Source organism: Vulpes lagopus, chromosome 18 (genome assembly GCF_018345385.1).
Source record: "Vulpes lagopus strain Blue_001 chromosome 18, ASM1834538v1, whole genome shotgun sequence".
Classification (NCBI taxonomy): domain Eukaryota; kingdom Metazoa; phylum Chordata; class Mammalia; order Carnivora; family Canidae; genus Vulpes; species Vulpes lagopus.
Window position 1 is genome coordinate 25,911,241 of NC_054841.1, and position 22,183 is coordinate 25,933,423.

At 59.1% G+C, this 22,183-nt stretch overlaps 1 protein-coding gene across 2 annotated transcripts in view; it reads left to right on the forward strand.

Moving 5' to 3' along the window:
• The first annotated feature begins 3,017 nt into the window (after window positions 1-3,017).
• NOL4L (nucleolar protein 4 like) overlaps window positions 3,018-22,183 on the forward strand; it is a 131,007-nt gene continuing 111,841 nt past the window's right edge. The window contains exon 1 of one of the 2 annotated variants that reach the window (XR_005984412.1): window positions 3,018-3,405. Coding sequence is in view for 1 of the 2 variants with exons in the window: in XM_041732831.1 (XP_041588765.1) it covers window positions 3,085-3,405 (321 nt within the window). In the remaining variant the exon portion in view is untranslated. The remainder of the gene's footprint in view (window positions 3,406-22,183) is intronic. The other variant, XM_041732831.1, reaches the window with a different exon arrangement.

The window sequence follows — 22,183 nt, forward strand, 5'->3', positions numbered from 1 at the left end:
AGGACTCCAGGATCACGCTCTGGGCCAAAGGCAGATAGATGCTCAACCGCTGACCCAGCCAGGCGTCCCAGTTAAAAAAAAAAAAAAAAATTTAAGTAACCTCTATCTCAACATGGGGCTTGAACTCACAACCCAGAGTTCAGGAGTCACATGCTCTACTGACTGTACTAGACAGGTGCCACCCCCCAAGTTGTAATTATTGATGGCTGACTTATTCCACGGCCATCTTCCCCACCCATTAGTGAGCGCCACAAGGGCAAGGACCTTGGGGAATCCCATAGCTATTATCACTAGCACCTGGTGCATAACGGCTACTTCAAGAAATGTTTGTTGAGTGAATGAAATACAGTAACTATCAACAATACCTGTTTTCCTCCTTGAATACTTAGCAGCCTCTACAGAGGCAAAAATGGCATTTTTTGGGCACCCATCATATGCCAGGTACTCTCACCCATATTATTCTATTGAGCCTTTATGTCCACATACCCTCTCCACTAAATAGAAGATGAAGTTGGGGGTTCAGTGAGGGGTGGGCTGAGGGGTTTACTCCATTGGGGAGCAGCTAATTGGGACCTGTGGGCATGAAGAGTGCCATGGCAGACAGTGGTCAGGATTCCATCTCAAATCCATCTGACTCCACCGGAAGTCTATGTTTTTTTCTCTGCGCTATACCTTCTGCCACACTAGAATTCAGCCCAAGATTGCAGCCAGGTTTCTGGATTCTGAAAGGCAGGCAAAGACCCAGATTGCACGGACGGGTGGTCTGGCTCAGGGGTTGCTGGAGTGGGTGTTGGCACTGAAGAAAGACCCAGGCTCAAATGGGGGCCCCAACACCTGGGCACCGGGGCACCTTTGCTGAGAGTGGTCATTAGTGTTCCTGGGGGAGGGCGCTCTTCCCCTTGGGCAGGAAGTCAGCTGCGGCGGGGAGTGTATATTGGAAAAGTCAAGATGTGGGCTTCCAAAGCATGCAGAGGCCTCCGCACCTCTGGGACTGGGGGCCTTTAGGTGGTACGTTCCCTCTCTAAGCCCCAGTGGTCATCTCTGAAAAATGGCCATGACAGTATGGAACCAAACAGAGCTTTTGGGAAGATGAAGAGGAAAAATGACTATGGAGTTGTTGGTGTATATAAAGTAACATGGAAATGTAAATTATCTAAAAATAAATCTTCTATGTGAAATGCAGAGCGAGGTTGGGACTTGGAAGACCTCTTTGGTTCTTTCAGCATTTATTGGCACCTACTGTGTACCTGGTACCGTGCAAGGGCCTGGGCATATAGGGATGAGTCAGACCAGGGCCCTGAGCATCTGGAACTCCCTGTCTACTGGGAGAAGTGAGGCAGGCACATCCAGTGTGAGGATTCCTCCCAGTGGGATGGCAAGGAGAGACTTCCTGTGTGATGTGGGAACCAGAGACAGACAGCCCTGGGCTGAAACCTTCTCCTCCTCCCTGTATGACCTTGAGCAGGTCAGGCTACCTCTCCAGGCCCCAGGCCCTCATCTGCAAAATGGGCCAATCTGCTCTGCCTCCAAGATGCCAGGACACCACGCACTGTAGGTTCCAGAGTGGGGGACCTTGGGACGGGGTAGCCACTGGCTTCTAGATAGAAAATGGCCCTTCACTGGTCAAAATCTGGCCCTCAGGCCTGAGTGGGTACTTGCCTGCTGGAGTGGCCTGGGGACATGGGGCTGGACCTCAGTGACCATTAAAGAGACAAGCCAAGTAATTCCTCATGACCTGTTAGGAAAGGAGGGCAGAAATCCAGAAGAATCGCCTGTGCCTTTATTTATGTTAGTGATTTCATTAAGGGTGAGGGGGCCAAGGTCAGTCCTGCCTGGAGAGGAAGCGGATAGAGGGCCGCCTCAGTTTACCCAGCAAGAGATTCTAGGCCTAGGGGCCCCCATGAAGGCAGGGCATGTTGGAATGGATTTGTGGGTGTGCTGAGCGTGGCCCAAAGCCTTGGTTGGCCTGAGTGAGGCCGCGGGCCAATGCTGACAACTTCCCTGGGGCCTGGGGCTGTCCCAGAGCAGAGGGGTTGGCAGGAGTAAGGCCGGCCAAACTTCGGGGAATTCGGGGTGAGGGGAGAAGGAAGGAAGTTCAGGCCCCGAAGGGCGGCGGTTTGGGGTTCCCCGGGGGAACACTGCTCTTCTGGCGCTGGGCTCGCACCGGAGAAATCAGGCCAGTTGCGGGAGGGAGAGAAGGGCGCCTGCCCCGCTCCGCCCGCGCCGGGGCTAAAGCCGGGCGGGGCCGCCGGGGAGGCAGGACCGCGTGTGGCCGGGCGGGGTCTGCGCCCTGCGCCCTGCGCCCTGCGCCCTGCGCCCTGCGAGACCGCCCGACCCGGGCGGAGCGCGGCCTGCGAGGCTCGGGGCCAGGCCCGGCCGGAGGGAACTCGGTCCCCGGGCTGGGCACTGCGCCCTGCGGCTCCGGCCCTCTCGGCGGCTGCGGGCGCGGCGGCCCCGCGCCCCCAGGGGCCGGGCCGGGGCGGGGTCTGGGCCCCGCGGGCGGGCGCGGGAGGGAGGGAGGGGACGGCGGCGAAGGCTGCGACGCTCTAACAGGTGGGATCCCGCGGCGTGGTGGAGGCGGCGCGGGAGGAGGAGGAGGAGGAAGAGCAGCGGCAGCGGGAGCCTGAGCAGGAGCAGGATGAGCCGCGCGAGCTGACAGCCGCCGCCGCCGCCGCCGCCGCCCGCGCCCAAGCTCGGTCTCGCTCCCCGCGCCCGGAGCCGCTCCCCGCCTCCCGCCTCCCCCGGCCGCCCGCGGGGCGGCCCGCCCCCTCTGCACCTCCGGGCCCGGAGCTGCCTCCATCGCTCCCGCATCCCGGCCGGGGGGAGGAGGAGGCGGAGCAGGAGGCGAGCCGGAGCCGCCGCCGCCAACGCCGCCGCTGCCGCCGCCCGAGCAGGACAGAGCGCGCCGCAGCCCCGCGCGTCCAGCCGCCGCCCGTGCCCATCCAGCAGCCGCGCCGGAGCCACACCGCGGGACAGCCCGGGCCGCTGCGCGCCCCGGCCCGGCCCGGCCCAGCCCAGCGCAGCCCCGGCACCGGGCGGCCCGGCGGCCGGCCCGCCCCCGAGGGCGCCGGGCGCGGCGGGAGGATGCCGAAGCCGACGCTGCTGCTGCGCGGGGGCTGGGAGCGCGAGCGCAGCCCCGGGGACTCGGAGCTGGGCCGCCAGTTCCGGGACTGGTGCCTGCGCACCTACGGCGACTCGGCCAAAACCAAGACGGTGACACGCAGCAAATACCAGCGGATCGCCGAGGTCCTGCAGGGCGGCGGCGGGACCGGCGCGGGCAGCGGCCCGGCGGCCGGCGAGAAAGGCAAGTTCCAGTTCTGGGTGCGCTCCAAGGGCTTCCGCCTGGGCAGCGGCCGGGAACCCAAGATGGGCCAAGTGGTGTATGTGCCGGTCAAGACGGGCTCGGTGAGTGCGCGCGCGGCGGCCGCGGGCCGGTCCCGCCGCGGGGCTCGGGGCGGGCGGGGGCGGGGGCGGGGTGTGGGGTGTGGGGTGTGGGGGTGTGGGTGTGTGTCCGAACGTGTGTCCCTGAGGTCGTCCGTGGGTCTGGCCCGCTCGAGGCGCACGCGTCCCTGCTCACCCGCCCGCCCCGGCCCGCCCCGGCAGCGCTCCGGGTGCGGGGCGTCCCTGCCCCCCTCTGCGCTGCTGCCCGGGCCGGGGCCGTGCCGGGCGGGCTGTCCCGGGCAGCTCACCCCAGCGTGTTCCGTCCTCCCGTCCCCTCCCCCAGCCAGCAGGCGGCTGCTCCGGAGCCCGAGCCTCCCCCCGCCCGCCCCGGGGCTGCCTGTCCCGGGCGCCTCGCGCTCCCGCCCCCGGGCCGGCTGGGCGGTGTGTGTGTGTGTGTGTGTGTGTGTGTGTGCGCGCGCGCCTGTGTGTGTGTGTGTGTGTGGAGGGTGGTGCCGCGGGAGGGGGGCAGGGGCAGCCGCGGGACGGGGAGTCCACTCGGCTCCCCAGCGCCGGGGGAGGGGGCCCGCCCGGGCACGGTCTCCCCGACCCCACCCGGGGCTGGCCCGGGGAGGGGCGGCCCGAGCCGCAGCCTGGCGCAGGAGCAGCCTCGCGCGGGTGGGTGGGGCGCCCCCTCCGCCCCCCGGGCCCCTAGCTCCCCCCTCCCTGGGACGGGGGCGGCCTGACCTATCCATCCCCTCCCCTCCCCCGTCCCCGGGGCCGGCCCGGTCCGGGCGGGGTGGCGTGGGGGAGGGGGCGGGGAACCGCAGCCGCCGGCAGGGAGGAGGCGGGCGGCCGGGCGGGGGCGTCCCCTCCGGCCCCGGGCGCCCTGGAGAGGGCGTGCGGCGCGGGCCCCGCGGCTCCCCCGCCGGGACCTCATTGTTCTGCAGCGGGTGGGGGCTGGGGGGGTGGCTGCTCCCGGGGCGCCGCTGAGCTTTGAACTTTCCGTCGCGGAGACCCTCCATTAGCGCGTTCAGCCCCCGGCCGGCGCGGCCCGGCCGGCCTCCCTCCCTGCCCCCCTCGCTCCCTCCCCGGCCTCGCCCGGCCCGAGCGAGCGAGCGGGGCCGCCCCGCGCCGGCCTCCCTCCCTCCCTCGCTCCCCCGCTCCCCCCTCCGCGCTCCTCCCCCGTCCGGCCCGCCCGCCCCGCGCTCAGCCCCGGCCCCGGCCGGAGCGGGCTCTTCACACACAATTGATTCGGTCGTTACGAAAAGTGCACTTGTCCCCTCCCCCTCCCCCTCCGGCGGCCGCCCGGGCCCGGGCCCGCGGGGTGAGGGGGCCGCGAGGGAGGGAGGCGGGAGCCGGGGAGCGGATCCGGAGGCGCCTCCCCCCGCGCCCAGGGGACGGGGCTGCAGGCCGCGGGGAGTGGGAGCCGCGAGCGCGGAGGGCGGGCGGCCCATCTGCGAGGAGCGCTGATAACCGCGCCGCTGCCGCTGCCGCTGCGGCCGCCAGCAGCCCATCTGCGCCGCTGCCGCCTCGGGCCGGACCGGAGCGTGGGGCCGGGCCGAGGGGTGCGCCGGGGCCGGATTCCCGGGGCGAGGCGGGCGCAGTGGCCCACCCCGCGCGAGTCCGGGGCCTCCCGCAGCCCCATCGGTGCTCTCCCCCGAGCCCGGGGAGTCTGGGTCATTGTCCTTTCCCGGATCGAGTCGGGGACCCCTCCCCCAGCCCAAATCAGTTCCCACTTTCCCATAGGGGGAGTGAGGACCATTGCCTCTCCCCGGCTTAGGTCGGCCTTCCTTCCCCACCCTGCCAGTTCCATACCCCCTTGGGTTCTCTCCCATCTTGGGCTAGGTTTTTTTTTTTTTTTTTTTTTTTTTTTTTTATTTGAGGTCAGTGACCCACTAGGTGGTTGACTGGGTCTGTGCCCCCCACCCTGGGGCAGTGTCCTCAGCCATCCGGATTAGTTAGCACCTCCCACCCCAGCCTGGTTATGCCTCCCCAGGGAGCTGACAGTCTTGGTTCAACCTTCCACATAGTCGGAGGCAGGATCCCCCATTCCACCCACTCCTGAAGTTGGGAGGCAGGTGACCCTCAGACTTGTCAGCTGGCTCACTTGTTCTCTGTGTGGGTCCATTTCTGCCCTAGGGAATGGGCGTCATGGGGCAGGTCCCCTACCCCCTTAGCAACACTACTGTCAAGGCAGAGCAAAGCAAGCATGAGCACACACACACACACACACACACACACACACCCATCCATCCAGGCCACATTCAGAAATTGGGTGCTAGGCCTGGGCTCCAGGTCCTCCCAGCCCAGCCAGTCGCTTCAGACCCTTCATGAGGCCCACGTCGACCTGCCTCACCTGTCCCCAGCATCAGGGGCCTCACGACCCTCCATCCTGGCTCCCAGGCCAATAATATGCCTTCCCCAAGGGACCACTGCCTTGGACGCAGAGAAAGGGGACCCAGGTCTCCCTGCCCAGGCTGCCAGGAGGACGACAAACACAACAGAGCAGCCATGCCCTCCTTCAACAGCCTGTCCCTCCAGCTCCCTGTGCTTTCCTGCCTGGCCTGCCTGTCCCCAGAGAGCCCGTTAGTTACCTGCCACTCGCCCAGCCAACTGGAGCCAGCCGCAGGAGCTGCCCCAGAGTCCTGCCACCCCCATCTTCAAGCACCTTCCTGGGGCTTAGTAATTATTTTTATATTTCCATTTTTCTTTCCACTGATCTAAGAGGAACAAATCCTGCTGGGAATTCTGGGCCAGCCATGGCCTCTTCCTGGGAGGGGCTGAATGGGACCATGTTAGAAAGGTGCAGAGGACATCCCCTACCTTCACTGGCCTACACACACACACACACACACACACACACACAAAGTTGCCATTGCCTCTGGTGGCACTTGGGAGACACCCTGTAGTTTTGTCCTGGGTGGGCTTCTGTGAAGGTCATCAGGCCGTAAACCTTTGTCTGAGGCACTTGATCAGCACCCACAGGCCTTGCGTTGGGTCCTGGGTATCGGGGCAGGTCCGACTCTGCCTGCTTCTGGGCACCCAGCTGGTGTGTGTGGGGGGGTGGGCATGGCTGAGGATGTGATAAAGAAGCCCTCCGAGCCACCAAGGGAGGGCGGGCAGCAAAACAATTTCAGGGAAGAGGAGGTGTGGGAGTTGGGTCATCCGGCAGCTGAACCAGGGCCCCTGGCGCGGTGTGCGGTCCCAAGGGTGGCGATGGTGTGTCATCTCTCTTCCATGTTGTTCTCTGGCTGCCCCCTCCCAGGGCCCCCTTGCCTCCTCCCACAGCCATATGCGGTGCTGTGGTCGGGCCCTTCCCTAGTCCCGGCCGGCCGCGGGTCGATGAGCTGACACCACTTGTCCCGTCCCATCTGGCCCTGAGCTTTTCTGGGTGTGTGTGACAAAGGCTTAATCTGCCCGGACGGGCCCAGGGCGGAGAGGAGGGCGAGGGGAATTACACTCCGCGGGGCCTCCTGCAGCTGGGGCCCGGCGGGGGCGGGGCGGGGCGGGGGTCGAGCCAGAGCCTGGGCGTGGGGGAGAGGCAAGTTGGTCTTCAGTTTGCAGGTTGTCACAGGAAATAGAAGTGGAGGCGGAGGGCTGAGGGCTGAGGGCTGAGGGGAGGAGGGCGGAGTCCTCCACCCGCGGCACGGGGTGCTCATGGGGATAAGATCTTTTTATGACAAGAGCCAGCCGGGGGCCTCCTGACTGGGCAAAGCCTGGTTAGGATTTATTATTTCTTGTGTTTGGCCTGCTCCGGACTCCGTGCGCTGCCAAGCAGGGGAGGCAAACCCCTTGGAGGCAAGACCCTCTGATTCGGCTCCAGCATCGGCCACAAAGTGAACCAACCTCTTTCCTTTTCCTCTGGTCTCTTCAAGTGGGGCTGTCTACCCCCAGCACTCCCCTTCCCTGGGCCTACGAGGGCCACAGGTTATGGCTGGGGTAGCCCCGGGCCACCTGTCAACTCCCAGGACCTCCCTGGAGATAGATGTTCTCAGCTCAACTCTACCATCTTCCGGATGGGAAGACTGAGGCCTCGAGAGAGGTGCTTTCTGTTGGAAGGGAGCCAGGACTGGAATGCAGGTTTCTGTGCTCCAGTGTGGGCGTTGTAGGCCCATCACTGGCCGTGAATCCCCCCATTAGAGCCCCATTCCCCGAGGGGAAACGCCAGCTTGCCAAACCCCACTGTCAACATTAGGCTTTTGCGAGCCAGACCCCAGGTGTTCCGCTGGCCAAATTGACTAATGGTGGTCTTTTCCCAGTTTGCAGACAACGTTCATTTAGTGGAGAGCGTTTTCTCAGTCTTCGGTCTTTCTCCCCAGAGCTTTTGTGTAAACCTTTGGCACCTGCGGCCACTGGTCTGGGCGGGAAATGGCCTCTGACTTAACACAGTGTAATATATGCTGTGACCTTCGCTTGAATTCCTCAATGTTTCCTGCTTTTCTTCCAAGTTATCACCACAGTGACTGCTTCCAAGTCACCTGCTGTGTGCCTATCACTGTGCTGAGGGATCCATACGCATCGACTTGTCAAATTCTTGCAATCCCCCAGAAGTCGATGCTGCCATCCTCCAGATGAGTAAACTGAGGCTTAGCAAGATGTGGGGCTAGGCCACGCTGCTGACGGGGGCAGGCCCTGAGCTGGGGTACATCTCCAGTCTGACCCCGGCTGATGGGTCTTGTGGCCCCGATCCCATGGAAAGCACAGGTCCTTTGTGACAAGCTTTCAGTCCATTACACCTTAATCTGAATTAGTTTACAAGAATTTCTCTGCTCAAGATGTCTGTAATCACAGGCTGGTGCTTGAGGCAGGACTGGTTCCATGTGAGGTGTCTAGGGGCCTAACTGGGGCTCACGAAGACAGGTATGGAGTGAGAGGAGGCCTCTGTTGTCCTGGGTCCTGGGGGACTTTGGAGAAGGTTGACAGTGACATCTGGCACAGGCCCCATTTGGATTTCTCATGAGTGGCAAAAGTGGGCTCTTTTGTCAATTAAGCCTCAGTGATTTGGGCGAATGTAGTCTTGGGTACTCCAGGGGTTGTGTTTTGGACCCTGGGTGATGCTTGAGTTAAACCTGGAATGGCCCCAAAGACAGCCTTCTTGTTTCGGGGTATCTGAAAGTCAGGAGGCCCATCTGGGACCCTAAAAATACTGCTGGGAAGACGGGGGGGACGGTGGGCAGCTGGTGGCTAGGGCTGGCCAGGGACAGAGGTCCAGAGCCTGACCCAGCCTCCGGCAAACTTGGGCTTCTCCAAGCCAGCTCTTCCCTCAGAGATTGTGGGACTGATTGAATAGTGTGCACGGGTGCAGGTGCTCATGGGGTAGAGCATTTGTGTGCACAAGGAGGCTGTGTGTGTGTGTGCATGCGTGTGCAGCACTGTGACTGTGTGGGTGTGCGTGTGCATGTGCTCATCCATGCGCAGGCAAGGGATGCTTGTGTGCCTGGGGCAGTGTGTGTGTGTGTGTGTGTGTGTGTGTGTGTACAGGTGGAGGGGAGACTACATGCTTGTGAATGTGTGTGAGTGTGGGCATCTGTGTTGGCAGATGTGCAAGCACCTGGGGTGTGGGCATCGGCAGGCCACGAGTGTGAGTGTGGGCCTGCACACATGTTTGAGATCCTACCGAAGAAACCCCATCAGTGTGGCAGGGCTGACAGGGGATGTCCTTCATTGTGACAGAGGCAGCGGAGCTGCTGCCCTGGTCCCTGCCGCCCCTGGGGCCTCAGCAGCTTCGGAAGGGAAGTGTTGAGGGAGGCAGTGGCTGTGGCTGTAAGAAGTGGTGCAGTGGCCCTGTCCCTGTCCCTGTACCCATCCCCATAACAGTGGCCAATACACCTCCTTGTTTCCAGCCCTCTTCCCCCCTACACCCCCTGCCCTACAAGGGCACTTACTGAGCCCAAAACCCAGCACCACGGAGGGTGGGGTGTGCTCTTCTGGGAGAGAGGTCTCTGGACTCAAAGCGAGGGGGTCAAGACAGGTGGAGCCCAACTCAACCACTTCCTGGCTATGTGACCTTGGGCCAGTATCCTGCCTGACTCTCTAGGTCTCACTCTCCTCATCTGGAAAATGGGCTATAAAGCCCCACCACCAGGGGGCTTGGCAAACTCGAAAAGCTCCGCTCTCATTTGAGGGGTTTTGTCTGGTAACTTGTGTCAAAGCCAAGCCTGGACCCTGGGCCCCCAAACAGTAGAGGGAGCAGAAGAGAGCTGGGTGGGGCCCTGCCACGGTGGGCAGCTTATTAGAACAAGGAGTCCTGAGTCCGCTTCCTGCTCCTGGCCCCCCTGACATACACGGGGTGGGGGCCTTGGGGTTTCGAGCCACAGGGCACTGGGTTCAAATACCAGCACTGCCCTTTTACCAGTTTGACCTTAGTTTGCTCATCTGTAGAATGGAGCTGATCATTCTGTCTCCCTCATAGCACTGTATGAAGATTCATGCATTAGTCAACATAGAGCCTGAAGAACGTGCAAGTCTTAGGAAATGTTAGCTGCTGTGCCATCTCACTGAACCTCAGTTTCCTGACCCGGAGAATGGGGATGGTGATGAAAGCCAGGGTGGATATTAGATGGCCAGTGGAAAGAAAGCACCCAGCCAAATCCCTAGTTGGTGGGCAGTAACTATTAGTTCCCTAGAGATTGTGTCAGAGTCATTTCTGTCTCTAGCACTAATAGGGCCTGGTTAGTGTCGTACTGAATTGCACAGGACACCAGAAGGGTCTTGATAAGCGGCATAGGTGTGACATGAGCCTCCAGAACTGGGGACTTGAAAGCTCAGGGTCTCTCTGCCCTGGTTGGCTCCTGCCCTGCTCTGAGCCTCAGTTTCCCTAGTTATTACACACGAATGCTCTTTTGGTCCATCCTGCCTCTGAATCCTTTCCTGGTGCTGGCTGCCAGTTCCCAGAGGTCAAGGAGGGGTGCCAAGGGGTGAGGCTGGGGACTCTACCAAAGCCTGTAGGTATCCAGCAGGCAGAAAGGTAGTAGGGTGAGCCTCCCGGAGGCCTTCTCGCTTCTACCCCCACATCCCCACCCCTGCTCTGGTCCCAGGCCAGGAACTTGAGTTCTGGACTCCAGGATCTTAGAACACAGGGAGGCTGCTGTAATGACTGCCTCCCTTGGTCAGGGGCCTGAGCACATCTCCCATGTTTTCTAGCCCCTGGCAGGTGCCAGACACTTTGTTTCACTCAGTTGCCCCTAGATTCTGTGAGGTAGATGAGAACTTGGCATCAGGGAGGCCAGGGAACCTGCCCGAGTCCCATGGTGAGGAAGTGGCAGGGCTTGGGCTCCGTGGCTGTCCGACCCTCTGAGCTGCAGGGCGTAGAGGCAGGGATCCATAGGGGCCTTCGCTCTCTGCACCTCCCCACCCCCGGCATATGGTGCCCCTCAGCTGAGGGCAGTCCACTAAAGCTTCTCAGAGCTCAAGGCAGCTCTCTACCAGCCTGGTGGGAGACAGGTGCCCAGACCCCCATCTTCCTCCTCACCTCAACGGCAGCTCCAGAGTCTGACCCAGCCTGGGCAGGCTGCAGGGGTGGGGAGAGAGAGTGGTCCGGAGCTGGGCCTGTCCCGTCCCCACGAAGTCATCCAGTCCTCTAGGCCAGCCTGGGAAGGGGGGAAACTGAGGCTGAGAACAGAGAGAGCACTCTCACACAGTCCCAGAGAGCACCAGAGCTGGGTGTGACCTCCCAAAGCCTGGCCAGTTGTGCATTCAGCCACTTGCCCCTCATTTACTCCCTACCTGTCTCCATCTCAGCAGCCCCATCCTGCCCCTGCTCAGCCACACCTGGGAGTCATGCTGACTCTTTACAGCTCTTCATCTCCATCCAGTGCATTTGCAGATCCTTTTGGTTTGAGCTTGAAAATACATCTCAGGCTTCACCTCCTCACCACCTCCATCCCTCCAGCCACCCCACTGTGTTCACTCCCTCCCCCATCACCACCTTTGACTCATGCACCTGAGAAAACTTCGCAGAAAGCAAACCAGACTCTCACCTGCCTCTGCTCAGAACCCTCCAAAATGCCTGTCTGACTCCAGTCAAGAGCCGAAGGCTTTCCTGAAGCCTCCGAGGCCTGGCATGATCTGTCCTTGCTGCCTGCTACCTTCACCTCACTCCACTCTCCCCTTGCCCATCTGATCTCAGCCATACTGACCCCTTTGCTATTCTAAAAACTACCAAATACACTTCTGCCCCAGGGCCCTTGCACTGACCATTCCCCTAGGCTGGAATGCCCTTCCCCCAGATCTCTATACAGCTGGTTCCTCTCCTCTTTTGGGTCTTTGTTCAACTGTCACCTCCCCAGAGAGGCCCTTCCGGATCACCTAGTCAGGACCATTTTAGGTCCCTTAGACCCTTCTCACCCCCCCTTTCTATTTAATTTTTTCTATAACTCTTCTTACCCCATGACATTATGTATGTTTTTTAGTTTATAAGTTTAGTGTCTTTCTCACCATAAGACTATGAGCTCTGCCAGGGCAGACCAGTCTGTTTTGTTCACTGCTATGTCCACAGGACATAGAAGAGCTGCTACCCCTAAGGGACACCGCCCCCCCCCCCCCCCCCCCCCACTGTGGAAGGCAGCAGATGCCTCAGAGCAGGAGTCTGAGAACTGCTTAGGCACTTCTGTACTCAGAGGGCCTCGGGGGCCCCAAGGTCCAGACCGTTCCTCCTGCCCAGCGGTGTCTGAGGAGTCCTCAGGAAGACAACATTTGAGCTGGACCTTGAGGGCCCAAACAAATTTTTCTGCAAGAACAGAACATGGAGAAGCTCATTCCAGGGGGGTGAGAATGTGAGCAAGAGCTAGGAGGTGGGACAGGTGTTCGCAGGTTAGCACAGGCTGTGTATGATGGCAACTGAGGCCACCTTCCCAAGGAAGCATGTTCTGCAGACCATTTCAAATGGGTTAGGGATGGGTAAATGGTCAGATCAGCTTGAGAACCCCTGCAGGGTCCTGAGGGGACAAGCTGGTGAAATCGGCTGGGGCCAGATGGAAGAGAAGGATCTGGAAAGCCAGTCAGAGGAACTAGTGTGTCCTTATCTCCTTGTGTCATCATGAATGAAAGCAAGGAGTCCACAGGAGGGTTTTTAGTGGAGGGAGATAAGGTCAGATTTGGGTTCTAGAAGGAACCCTTGGAATGCCAGGCAAGAGGAAGACATAGTCTATGAAGGAGAAACAAGAGGTAAAGGAATTATAAGGTGCAGAGAGATAAGGCCAGGGACGAAGGGGAGGGCCTGCTTCCCTCGCAGGACAAGGGACTGGGACTGGGTGACAGGAGGTGAGGGGCGAGTGATGTCCGACGGTCAGGGTTGACCCAGTTTTCTTGGGTGGAAGGAGGGGAGCTAGGACACCAGGAACGTGGACAGATGTACAAATCTAGGGGGCAGGGGGCAGGGGCCTGTGGGCGGAGTCTAAGAGCTGTCCTTAAGGCCAGTAGCATGTGGCCGTGGGCAGCTATGGAGAGCTGGTGACTCAGGGCTTGGTGGGGCCAGCCCAGGAATCATCGTGTCCATGGGGCCCCCTTTCCCAGCCTGGAACCTTCCTCGCCCCGGCTGGGACCCGACTGCAGGCTCCTGGGAGGCCTATGCTTGGGTGGATGACTCATCGTTTTCTCGGCATCCCGGCATCCCCGGGCTGAGGAAATGTTCAAGGAGACATGGGGCCCTTCCTTTGGCAGGCTAGGCCCTGACTGGATGCTGGCGGGTGGAGAAAAGTACACTCGGGCCTCATCTCCCAGCATCCTGAGGGCGTGTCTCCAAGAGCCCCTGGCTTCCACCATCCTGTGCAGTCCTCAGCCACCCTGGGGAGAGGCTGTTATGATCCATTCTACAGGTTAGTAAACCAAGGCGCAGTCTTTGTGGGCACCTAGCTGAGTAAGCACTTGGTGCTGCAGTTTCTTCATCTGAAAAATGGGTCTGATGATTGACCCCCCCTAATGGGTTTGCTGGGAAGACCAAAGGAGAGGATCATGTGAAGTGCTTAAATAGTGGGATCGTCGTTTTGGTAGGGATATGGAGAGGAGTCTGCCTGGGGAGTAGGGGCTCTCTACTGGGTGGAGGAGAACTAGGGAAGACCAGAGGGTAACATGGCCAAATAGCAGACCCGCATTTGGACCCTGTTCTACCACCAGCTTCTGGTTCAGGGCAAATGGCCTGCTCTGGTCCTTCGACCCCTTGTGTGTGAGTGGAGATAACCCATACCCTGTAGGGTAGCTGGGAAGATGCCCTAAAACCAAGCCTGACAGGCAGGCCACAGAGTAGGGTGTGCTGCTGTAACTCAGAGTCCCTTGGAGAACCCTTCTCCTTAATGTAAAGATCCCAAAACCAGGTAGCTGCCAACCTCCCAAGGGTGGTTAAGAAGCACTCTGTGGGGTGACAAGAAAGCCTGGGCCAAGGGGGAGAGAGGGGGCTCAGCTCAGAGGGCTCCTGCTGGGAAACCCCATGGGGGATGGGGTTTCCCTGGGAGATCTGGAGCTGGGACAGGAGCAGGCTTGGGACAAAGGGTTTTATGGTGAATGTGAGGCCCCTGCATGTCAGAGGAGTGGGGAATGTGGAGGCAGAGGCTGAGTCCAGGCTCTGCTGTTTACTGCTGTGCAGTCTTGGGTAAGTCACTTCCCCTCTCTGAGCTGAGGACAGTTGAAGCCTCACTTACATCTCCCTTCTAACCTGCGCCATGTGGTGTACAGCAGCTGTAGCAGGGTGTGGGTATCGAAAAGCCCTCAGTGAAAGGGGGCTATAATGAGAATTCTGGTTGTGATCAGATCAATAACCCTTGAGTCTGATGAGGTCATGTGGGGCAGTGTTGCTGAGCCGGGCTGCAGAGCACAGACTGGTCCCAGGTTTGAACGGAGCTCTTCCACTCACCAGCCAGGTGACCTTGAAACAAGTCACTTCCCCTCTCTGAGCCTCAGTTTCCTCCTCTGTAAGATGGGCCCAGTGGCACTACCCATCTCACAGGTTGCCGGGGGAAGGTGAAAAGAGGTTCCATGTCAGGTGCTCAGTGTGGGAAACGGGAGTGTTTGTCTCTTGCGCCTGCAGCATGGCTAGTGGCAGCTAGACCTGGGATACGAGGTCGGGGATGGGCCAGGGGCTGCTGGAGGAGAGAGGTACAGGAGGGACAGAGGCCAGAGCTAGAAGGGAGTGCAGCGGAAGTGTGTGCAGGGACACCGGAAGGGAAGACGTCCAGCAGGAGGGGTGGTCAGCTGGCTTGCCTCCAAGGATTGGCAGCCCTCCCACCCCCAGTTCTGGATGAGAGGAGGCCCTGATAGAAGCCAGGGCAGAGGGAAGGCACCGTGAACCAAAGCAGGTGGGAGGTAGAGGCCAGAGGTCCGGCTGGTCCAGGCAGCAGTTGGCTCTCAGGGAAGAGGGGGGCAGTGGGCTTCCTAGGCTCCAGGTTGCCCATTTTGGGGCTAACAATGGGCATGCTCCCTGGGCCAGAGAGCCCTAGGTTTAAATCCTGCCTTATCATCCCGCTGTGTGACCTCAGAAGCATCTCCGCCTCCTCTCTGAGGCTCTGCTTCCATATCTGTAAAATGGGGATAGTAACATCGACTACCTTTTAGGGTTGTGGGGGTAATTCGAGATACATAAGGGACACAGTGAATGCCTGCTACCCAGCAAAAACAATGACCGTCATGACACAGCTAGTATTTGTGGAGTGCTTACGAAGAGCCAAGCACTGTTAAGCACTTTCTGCACATGACTCCATGTGATTGTCTAAACATGGCTACCTTTGCAATCCTCATCTTGCTGATGAAGATGTTGAGGCTCAGAGAGGTTGAGTAACATGCCCGAGACCACACAGCTGATAAGAGGCCGAGCAAGGACTTGAGCCTGTACAGCAGACAAGTGTGATGTCCTCAGCTCACTGTATCAGCCATCCTCGTGGCAGCAAGTGTCAGGTCCTGGGGTCCCCTGTGGCATTACACAGGCTTGGACGGGGCCTCTTCACAGAACGGAGGGGCAGGCGTGAGTCTGAATGGCAAGAGTATGCAGCCCCTGGAATGTACGACCAAAGTGCAAACAGGATCTACTGGTAGGGTCACCGAGGGATTCTGTGGTCCGGGGAGGGCCAGGTTGTGGCAGGGGGTGTCACGCCGGCCGGCCGGCCAGCAGGCTGCCCTTTAGCCTCGTGCCCACCAGTGCGAGGCGGGGCAGAGAGCTCGACACCAGCGGCCAGCTGCCAGCAGCCCCAGGAGGCGGTGGGTGGCACTGAGAGGCGCTCAAGGCCGGGAGAGGGTACCGTGGGGGCTGGGGAGGAACCAGGGAGGGCTCTTAGGAGGAGATGAACCAAGAAATGGGAGATGAGGGGCTGGACCTCCCAGGAAGGGAGAAAGGGTGCAGTGGGCAAAGGAGCACAAGAGAAGTATGTTTTCAAGGCAGACACATGACTTGAAGCCACAACAACAAAACAGCAGCCATCAAGGGGGTGAAAAGTGCCCGGTCCGGTCCCCCCGTCTGCCTGATACGCGTGGCTCGGCCCTGGGCTGCCTGGCTCTCCATCCTGCATCCCCTATGAACTCACTGTTTGCCTTGGACGACTCAGTCTCTCGGGGTCAGAGTTCCTGCATCTAGAACGGGGGTGATACGAGGGCCTGCCTCTCTGGACTGTTGTGACACTCAGGGCTCCTTGAGGTGGGCCGGTGGCTGAGGGCTCCTTGAGCACCGACCGTTGTCGCCGTTGCCGCTGCTGCCACTTTGCTGGGATCGCTGGTGTTCATGGGCGTAGCCGCGTGCCCCACGCGCGTGGTTTAAACGCCCAGCTTCCCTTGTAGGTCCTCAGGCTCAGTTTTCCTGGCTTCTGCCCATTTCGGCCAGAGGCAAAGGTGAGAGGTCAGCCCAGTGGCCCCAGATCTTCAGACAGGCCTCCGATGTGGAGGGGTTTCTGGCATCAATTGGGCCCCAGGAGCTAGCCACTGCCTCGTGCAGGGCTGGGGCTCTGGGGATTCGGTGGCCCACTCCCGTGCTGGGGTCAGGAGAGATGAGGTTAGCTGTGGAGAGACCCTGTGTCCAGAGGCTCCAGAGATGGGCATTCGAAGCCCTCCTCTGCCACTTCTCAGCCCTACCCTTACTGAAAAAGTTCCCAGCTCCTAGCCTTGCTTTCCTTATCAAGATGATGGTACAGGCTGTGGTGAGGAGCCAAGGCAACAGCCCAGATGTGACGGAGCATTGGGATTGCTTGCTGGGGACCCCGCATGAAGGGCCCTGCCCTCAGAGGAGCTACAGTTGAGAGGATGGTGTCATTCATAAGATCCCACTTTAGGAGGTATTACAGTGGAGCTGAGAATAATCCAGCCCTGGGTTCAGAGCCTAGCTGTGCTGCTTAGTAGCTGAGTGACTTTGGGGATATTAATTAATCTCCTTGGGCCTCAATTTCCTCCTCTGTAAAATGGGCACAGCAATAGAACCTGCTGTGTGGAGTTGTAGGATGCAGTGTAAGAGGCTGAGCTTGGGGCCTGGCTCACAGGAAAGCTCTGTGATCAGCAGCAGCTGCAATTATTTTAAGGAACTCAGACTAATCTGAGAACCCCTGGCAAACAGTCCAAGGCTGCAGGCAATCCATTCATTAACCGAGTCATTCAGCAAACGGATTGGCACCCACTTTGCACCAGGCCCTGCTCATGCATTACACAAGGATTTACTTAGCACCTACTATGTGCTGGGAGTGGTGAACAGGACAGACTTGGATCTTCGCGCTCCCAGAGCTGGGAGCCTCAGGTAGCTGCACTGGCTGGTGGCTGGGGACAGCCTAGGGCCTGATGTGCCATCCAGCTGGTCAGCTCAGGCAGCCAGGCCCAGGCCCCTGTCCCCGTTGCGCCAGGCTTGCTGAGCTTAAGGGGACTGCTTCTGCCTGGCATCCCCAAGCTAAGCCCTGCCACCCCCATATCTGGCTCCTCTGGGTCCCCCTTTCCCAGGGAAATAAACTCTGAGGGTTGTGGGGAGTGCAGGGCCTTTCCTATCCCCTACCCCAGTTCTTGCCACTTGCTTCCCCAGCAAAAGTTCACTATCCTTTCTCCTACTTCCTCTTCACACAGCAGCCAGACTGCTGTATTAAAAAGGCAAACTAAAAAAAAAAAAAAAAAAAAAAAAAAGGCAAACCTGGGGCACCTGGGTGGTTCAGTGATTGAGCACCTGCCTTTGGCTCAGATCGTGATCCCAGTGTCCTGGGATCGAGTCCCTCATCGGGCTCCTTATAGGGAGCCTGCTTCTCTCTCTGCCTATGTATCTGCCTCTCTCTATGTGTCTTTCATGAATAAATAAATAAATAAAATCTTTTTAAAAAGGGGCAAACCTAACCATGTTCCCTCTTTGCCCGAAACCTTCCTGTGGGTCCCCATCAGCCTCTGAGCAAAAAACACCAAGGCCCAGCTCTGGCCCCTCTCTCTTCCTTCTGGGCTCCTGCTCACTACCTTTAGCCACACTGCCCTCCAGGCTGCTCCTCCAGCCCTCACTGGGCCTTGCTACAGTGTCACCTCCTCAGTGAGGCCCTCCCTGACTGCCTTTTCAAAACCCTTTTGGTCACCATGTTTTCGCCCCTTCCCCTAACTTTGGAGCTTTTTTTCTTTAAGATTTTATTTATTTATTTATTTGAGAGAGAGAGAGAGAACACGCGCGTGCATGCAGGAGCACAGGGCAGGGCAGGGAGGGGCACAGGGAGAGAATGTCTTAAGCAGACACCCTGCTGAGTGTGGAGCCCAGATGCCAGCTTGAGCTCAGGACCCCCTGAGATCATGACCTGAGCCGAAGTCAAGAGTGGGCTGCTCAATCGACTGAGCCACCCAGGCGCCCTTGGAGCCTTTATTAACATCTGACCAGTGCTACATTTGTGTGTGTGTTCCTCTTGGACTCCACAAGGACAGAGATGTTGGCTGTCTTGCTCACCGCTGTGTTTTTAGCACCTAGTGCCTAGTCAGCACTCAGTAAATATTTGTTAAGTATCTCAAACCTTTTAACTCTCCTGATTCCTCGGTTTCCTCCTCTGCAGAGTGGGAGGACCAGGGCAGTTGTGGGGCTGACGTGAGGGCTGGCTCAATGGTCAGGGTCCCATCCAGGGTTTTCTGACCTGCCCGACACGAGGACTCCTCCAGTCCTACAGCTGAGAGAGCCAGAGGAGGTTGGCAGGGTCAGCAGGTGGTCACAAGGGCATTTGGCTCACTCCTGGTTGTGTTGAGAAGCCCAAGTGAGGCAGAGTCACAGCTGTGGGAAGAGGGGAAGAGATGCCAGTTTGCAGGGAGGTTTGGGGCCAAGAGATGTAGCTTGGTGGTCAGCCCCTTAATGGGGTCCCAGAAGGCCAGCTCTCAGGCAGTGGGAGCTATTGAGTATTACAGAGCAGGGGACCATGGGGAGGGAGGCGTTTAGGGAGCCGAATCTGGTCTGGTGTGTGCAGAGCAGAGACCGGAGACTGAGGTCCAGAGGAACAATAGTCCAAATGGGAGCAGAAGCTCCAGAAATAAGGGGGAGGGCTGGAGAGGGGTTGAAGGAATGGATCTGCCTCCTCCTCCTTGCATCAGCTGCTTTGTTCTCGGTAAAAGCCAATTCATCATTCATTCACTCATTTATTCATTCAACAACTGAGAGAGAGCCTCTGGGGTATAGTGGTGAGCCCTACAGATGGGCCCCTACCCAGAGCTCTGGATGCATCATGGGGGCCAGATGCTACAGGACCCAGTGATGGTGGGAGTGCTGGGGATGGTAATGAGGATGAGAAGAGGATGTTGTGCCTGGAGGTGTGTCTGCGCACATTTATTGAGTGCCCACTAGGTGCCGGCCTGCTCTCAGTGCTTCCTGTGTGTTTGCACACTGGGCTCCTGAAACAGCCCTGTGAGGCAGGGATCTTATGCAACTTGCCTGAGGCCCACTGTGAGCAAAGGGCGGCACCCGGATGTAAGCCCAGGCAGGCTGGCTGACCAGCAGCTGCTCCCAGCTATGGCTACCTGCCACTTCCAGCACGCAGCTCCCTCCCTTAGTGGTAGGCAGGTCCCTGGATCTGGACCCAGCATCCAGCACCCAGCACGGGGCCTAGTCCAGGGGAAGGTGCCGGAGCCTGACGTGTCTGAGCAGGGTTTAAGGCCTGGCTTTGCTCCAGCAAGTTTGAGCAAACGGCACCCTCGCTCCTCTGCCCCTAGCACCTCATATGTGAAAGGGGAGAACTGTCCCCCAAAGAAGCCACTGGAAAGGCAAGGAACCAGCACCTTTATGGTAGTAGTTGATGTTTCCAGGAGGAGACTCCATTCCATAAATCAGGAGACAAGAAGGAAACGAAGGTTCTATTCTGAGTTCTGCCCCTGGGACCTGAGATGGGGAGGGGGCAGGCGGGGAGCCAGGGACTCCTGAATGGACGCACTGTACATACCCCCTTGTTGCTTCCCCTCCAAAAGCCCCAAGGTAGGGGCTTCCGCCTCCCCCCCTCCCAGCTGACTCTCATGCCTCTGCATCCCTAGTTTTAGCAAATCTGAGCCAATCCCAGGCTGAAAGAGAGGGGACAGAAGGTGAGGGCTGGGAGCAGAAGGCCTGGGCACAAATACTGCCTCTGTGCTCCCTGTGTGGCCTGGGCCCAATGCTGTCCCTCTCTGAGCCTCAGTCGTCCAAATATCCACGGATCGGCTGCTCTGCCAGGTGCTGTGCCATGTTGTGGAGACACAAATGGAAGTTTCTGCTCTCAGAGAGCCTATATTCGAGCGGGGGCTGACACTACACACTAAACAAGGAAAACTCCCCAGCTTATCAGATGCTGCTAAATGCTATAGAGAAAAATCAAGCAAAGTTAGGAGACTCAGAGGTGCTTGGGGAGGGAGGTATTAGAATTTTAATCAGGGTATCAGAGAGGGCCTCATTGAGTAGGTGACATTTTGAGCAAAGCCCTGAAGGAGGTGTGGCAACAAGTTATGCAGGTATCTGGGGGAAGAGCATTCCAGATAGAGGGAACAGTAAGTGCAAAGGCCCTGAGGCAGGAGTCTGTCAGGTGGGTTTTTGGAATAGCAAGGAGGCCCGTGTCCCCGATGCCCCCACTCCTTATATTTTGGAATCAAAAGACTACAGTTTATCCCTCAGGATCTTAGGACCCAGAACAAAATGATTTCTGAGCTCTCACAGCCAATCCCAGTGAGTTAGTGATGCCCGCAGGGGCCCTGACACCTATTTGTTCAACCTTTGAGGTGGATTTTAAGACCCATGGGGGCTTGGAAAAGAGAACACCATTGCCTTGACTCCTCACTCCATGTGGCAGACTCTCAGATAGCCCCCCCACTTTCTCGCTATGGGACCCTTAGGCAAATCTTCCGAACTCCAGTATCCTCATCTATAGAATGGGGATGTGATGCTTGTCTGATGGGGCTGATGGAATGGGATACAGGAAACATGCCCGGACGCATGTGTATAACTGCCCAGCTTTATGCCTGCCTGTAGGAGGAGCTTAGTAAATGTTTCAAGCCAGAACTTAACATTTGTATGACTTTGAACTATTTTCACAGGTGTTGGCAACTGTCACATCACCTGAGTCCTTTCAGAACTCCATGAGGAAGAGAGGGCAGAAATAATAGTACAAAGGGGTAAACTGAGGCCTAGATCGGGGGAGTGACTTGCCCCAGGTCACAAGTGAGGCAGGGCCACTAGGAGGCTAAAATGTGGGTTTCCTGGCTCAGGGGACCCTGGGGACCCAGGGGGGTGGAGACTGCCCAGAGCCGTCTGCACGGCTCCCCCCAGATGAGCGTTTGTGTACACGTGCATACACGTCACTGGCACCACGAAACAATAGCAACTTTCAGATTTGTGGTTCCTGAGCAGGTTTTGTAAGGCACGGCTTGGTGGGTCAGGAGGTCTGTTGTAAGGATGTTGAAAGGCCCAGAGTGTGGGGAAGCTCAGGCCGCAGGCAGGCGGAGTCTGGGGTCCTCAAGAAGAGGAAGAGGTCTGAACTCATGTGATTGTCCACTCGGCCTGTGTGTCCATCCGGTGTCTGGCCCTGCTGGGCAGGGAGGGCTGGGTCCCCAGACGGGTCTCCCAGCAGCCCGGGCCGGGTGCCTTATCCATCCTGATCAGCCTCTGAGCCTCAGGACGGCTCTGGGGGGCGGGGTGGAGCACCCTGAATGAGGAAGCCGAGCTGTGGCTGGTGCATGCCCTGCTGGCATGGGAGAGCCAGGATTTGGACCGGGTCTGCCTGCCCCCACTCCAGCCCAGGCCGGGCCTCCCCGGGAGCCGGTCACGGCTCACCCAGGCACCGGCAGCAGGCTCTGTGCAGGGGGCCCCCTTCCCCTGGCCCACCTTCCTGGCCAGAGGACCCTGGCCACCAGGCTCTGCTCCTGGGCTGCCGCAGCCTTCCCCGCATCACCTGGGCCCGCCGGCTTCTGCCCCCGCCCCGCCCCAGCCCGCTGCGCAGCCGGCGGCCCTTTGAAGGAGGGAGCACGTCTGTACTCAGCACCTGTGCCCGCCCTCGGTGCCCACACAACTCGGGGGTTTCGAGGCCCATTTTCTAGACGAAACAGAGGCATGTCCCAAGGCTGTGTCCTGAAGCACACGGGCTGTGATTGCGGAGCTGAGACTCCAAAGCCTGTACTTTTTCCGTAACGTGGCCGCCAGCCCTCAGTTTCTTTGGCAGAACTGGAGATGGGGACCGGGCAGCCTTAGCTGAGAGCGCAGCAGTGTGCCGTCCTGGCTGCCTCACCTCCCAGCCGGTGACCTTGGGCAGTCACTTCCGCTCCCCGTGCATCAGTTTTCTCACCTGGAAATGGGGCCGAGAGCAGTTTCGTTCTCCAGCTGTTGTGGGGCAGCAGCGGGCAGCAGTACAGCATGCCCAGAAAATACCAGAATACTTACAGGGGGGTCCCT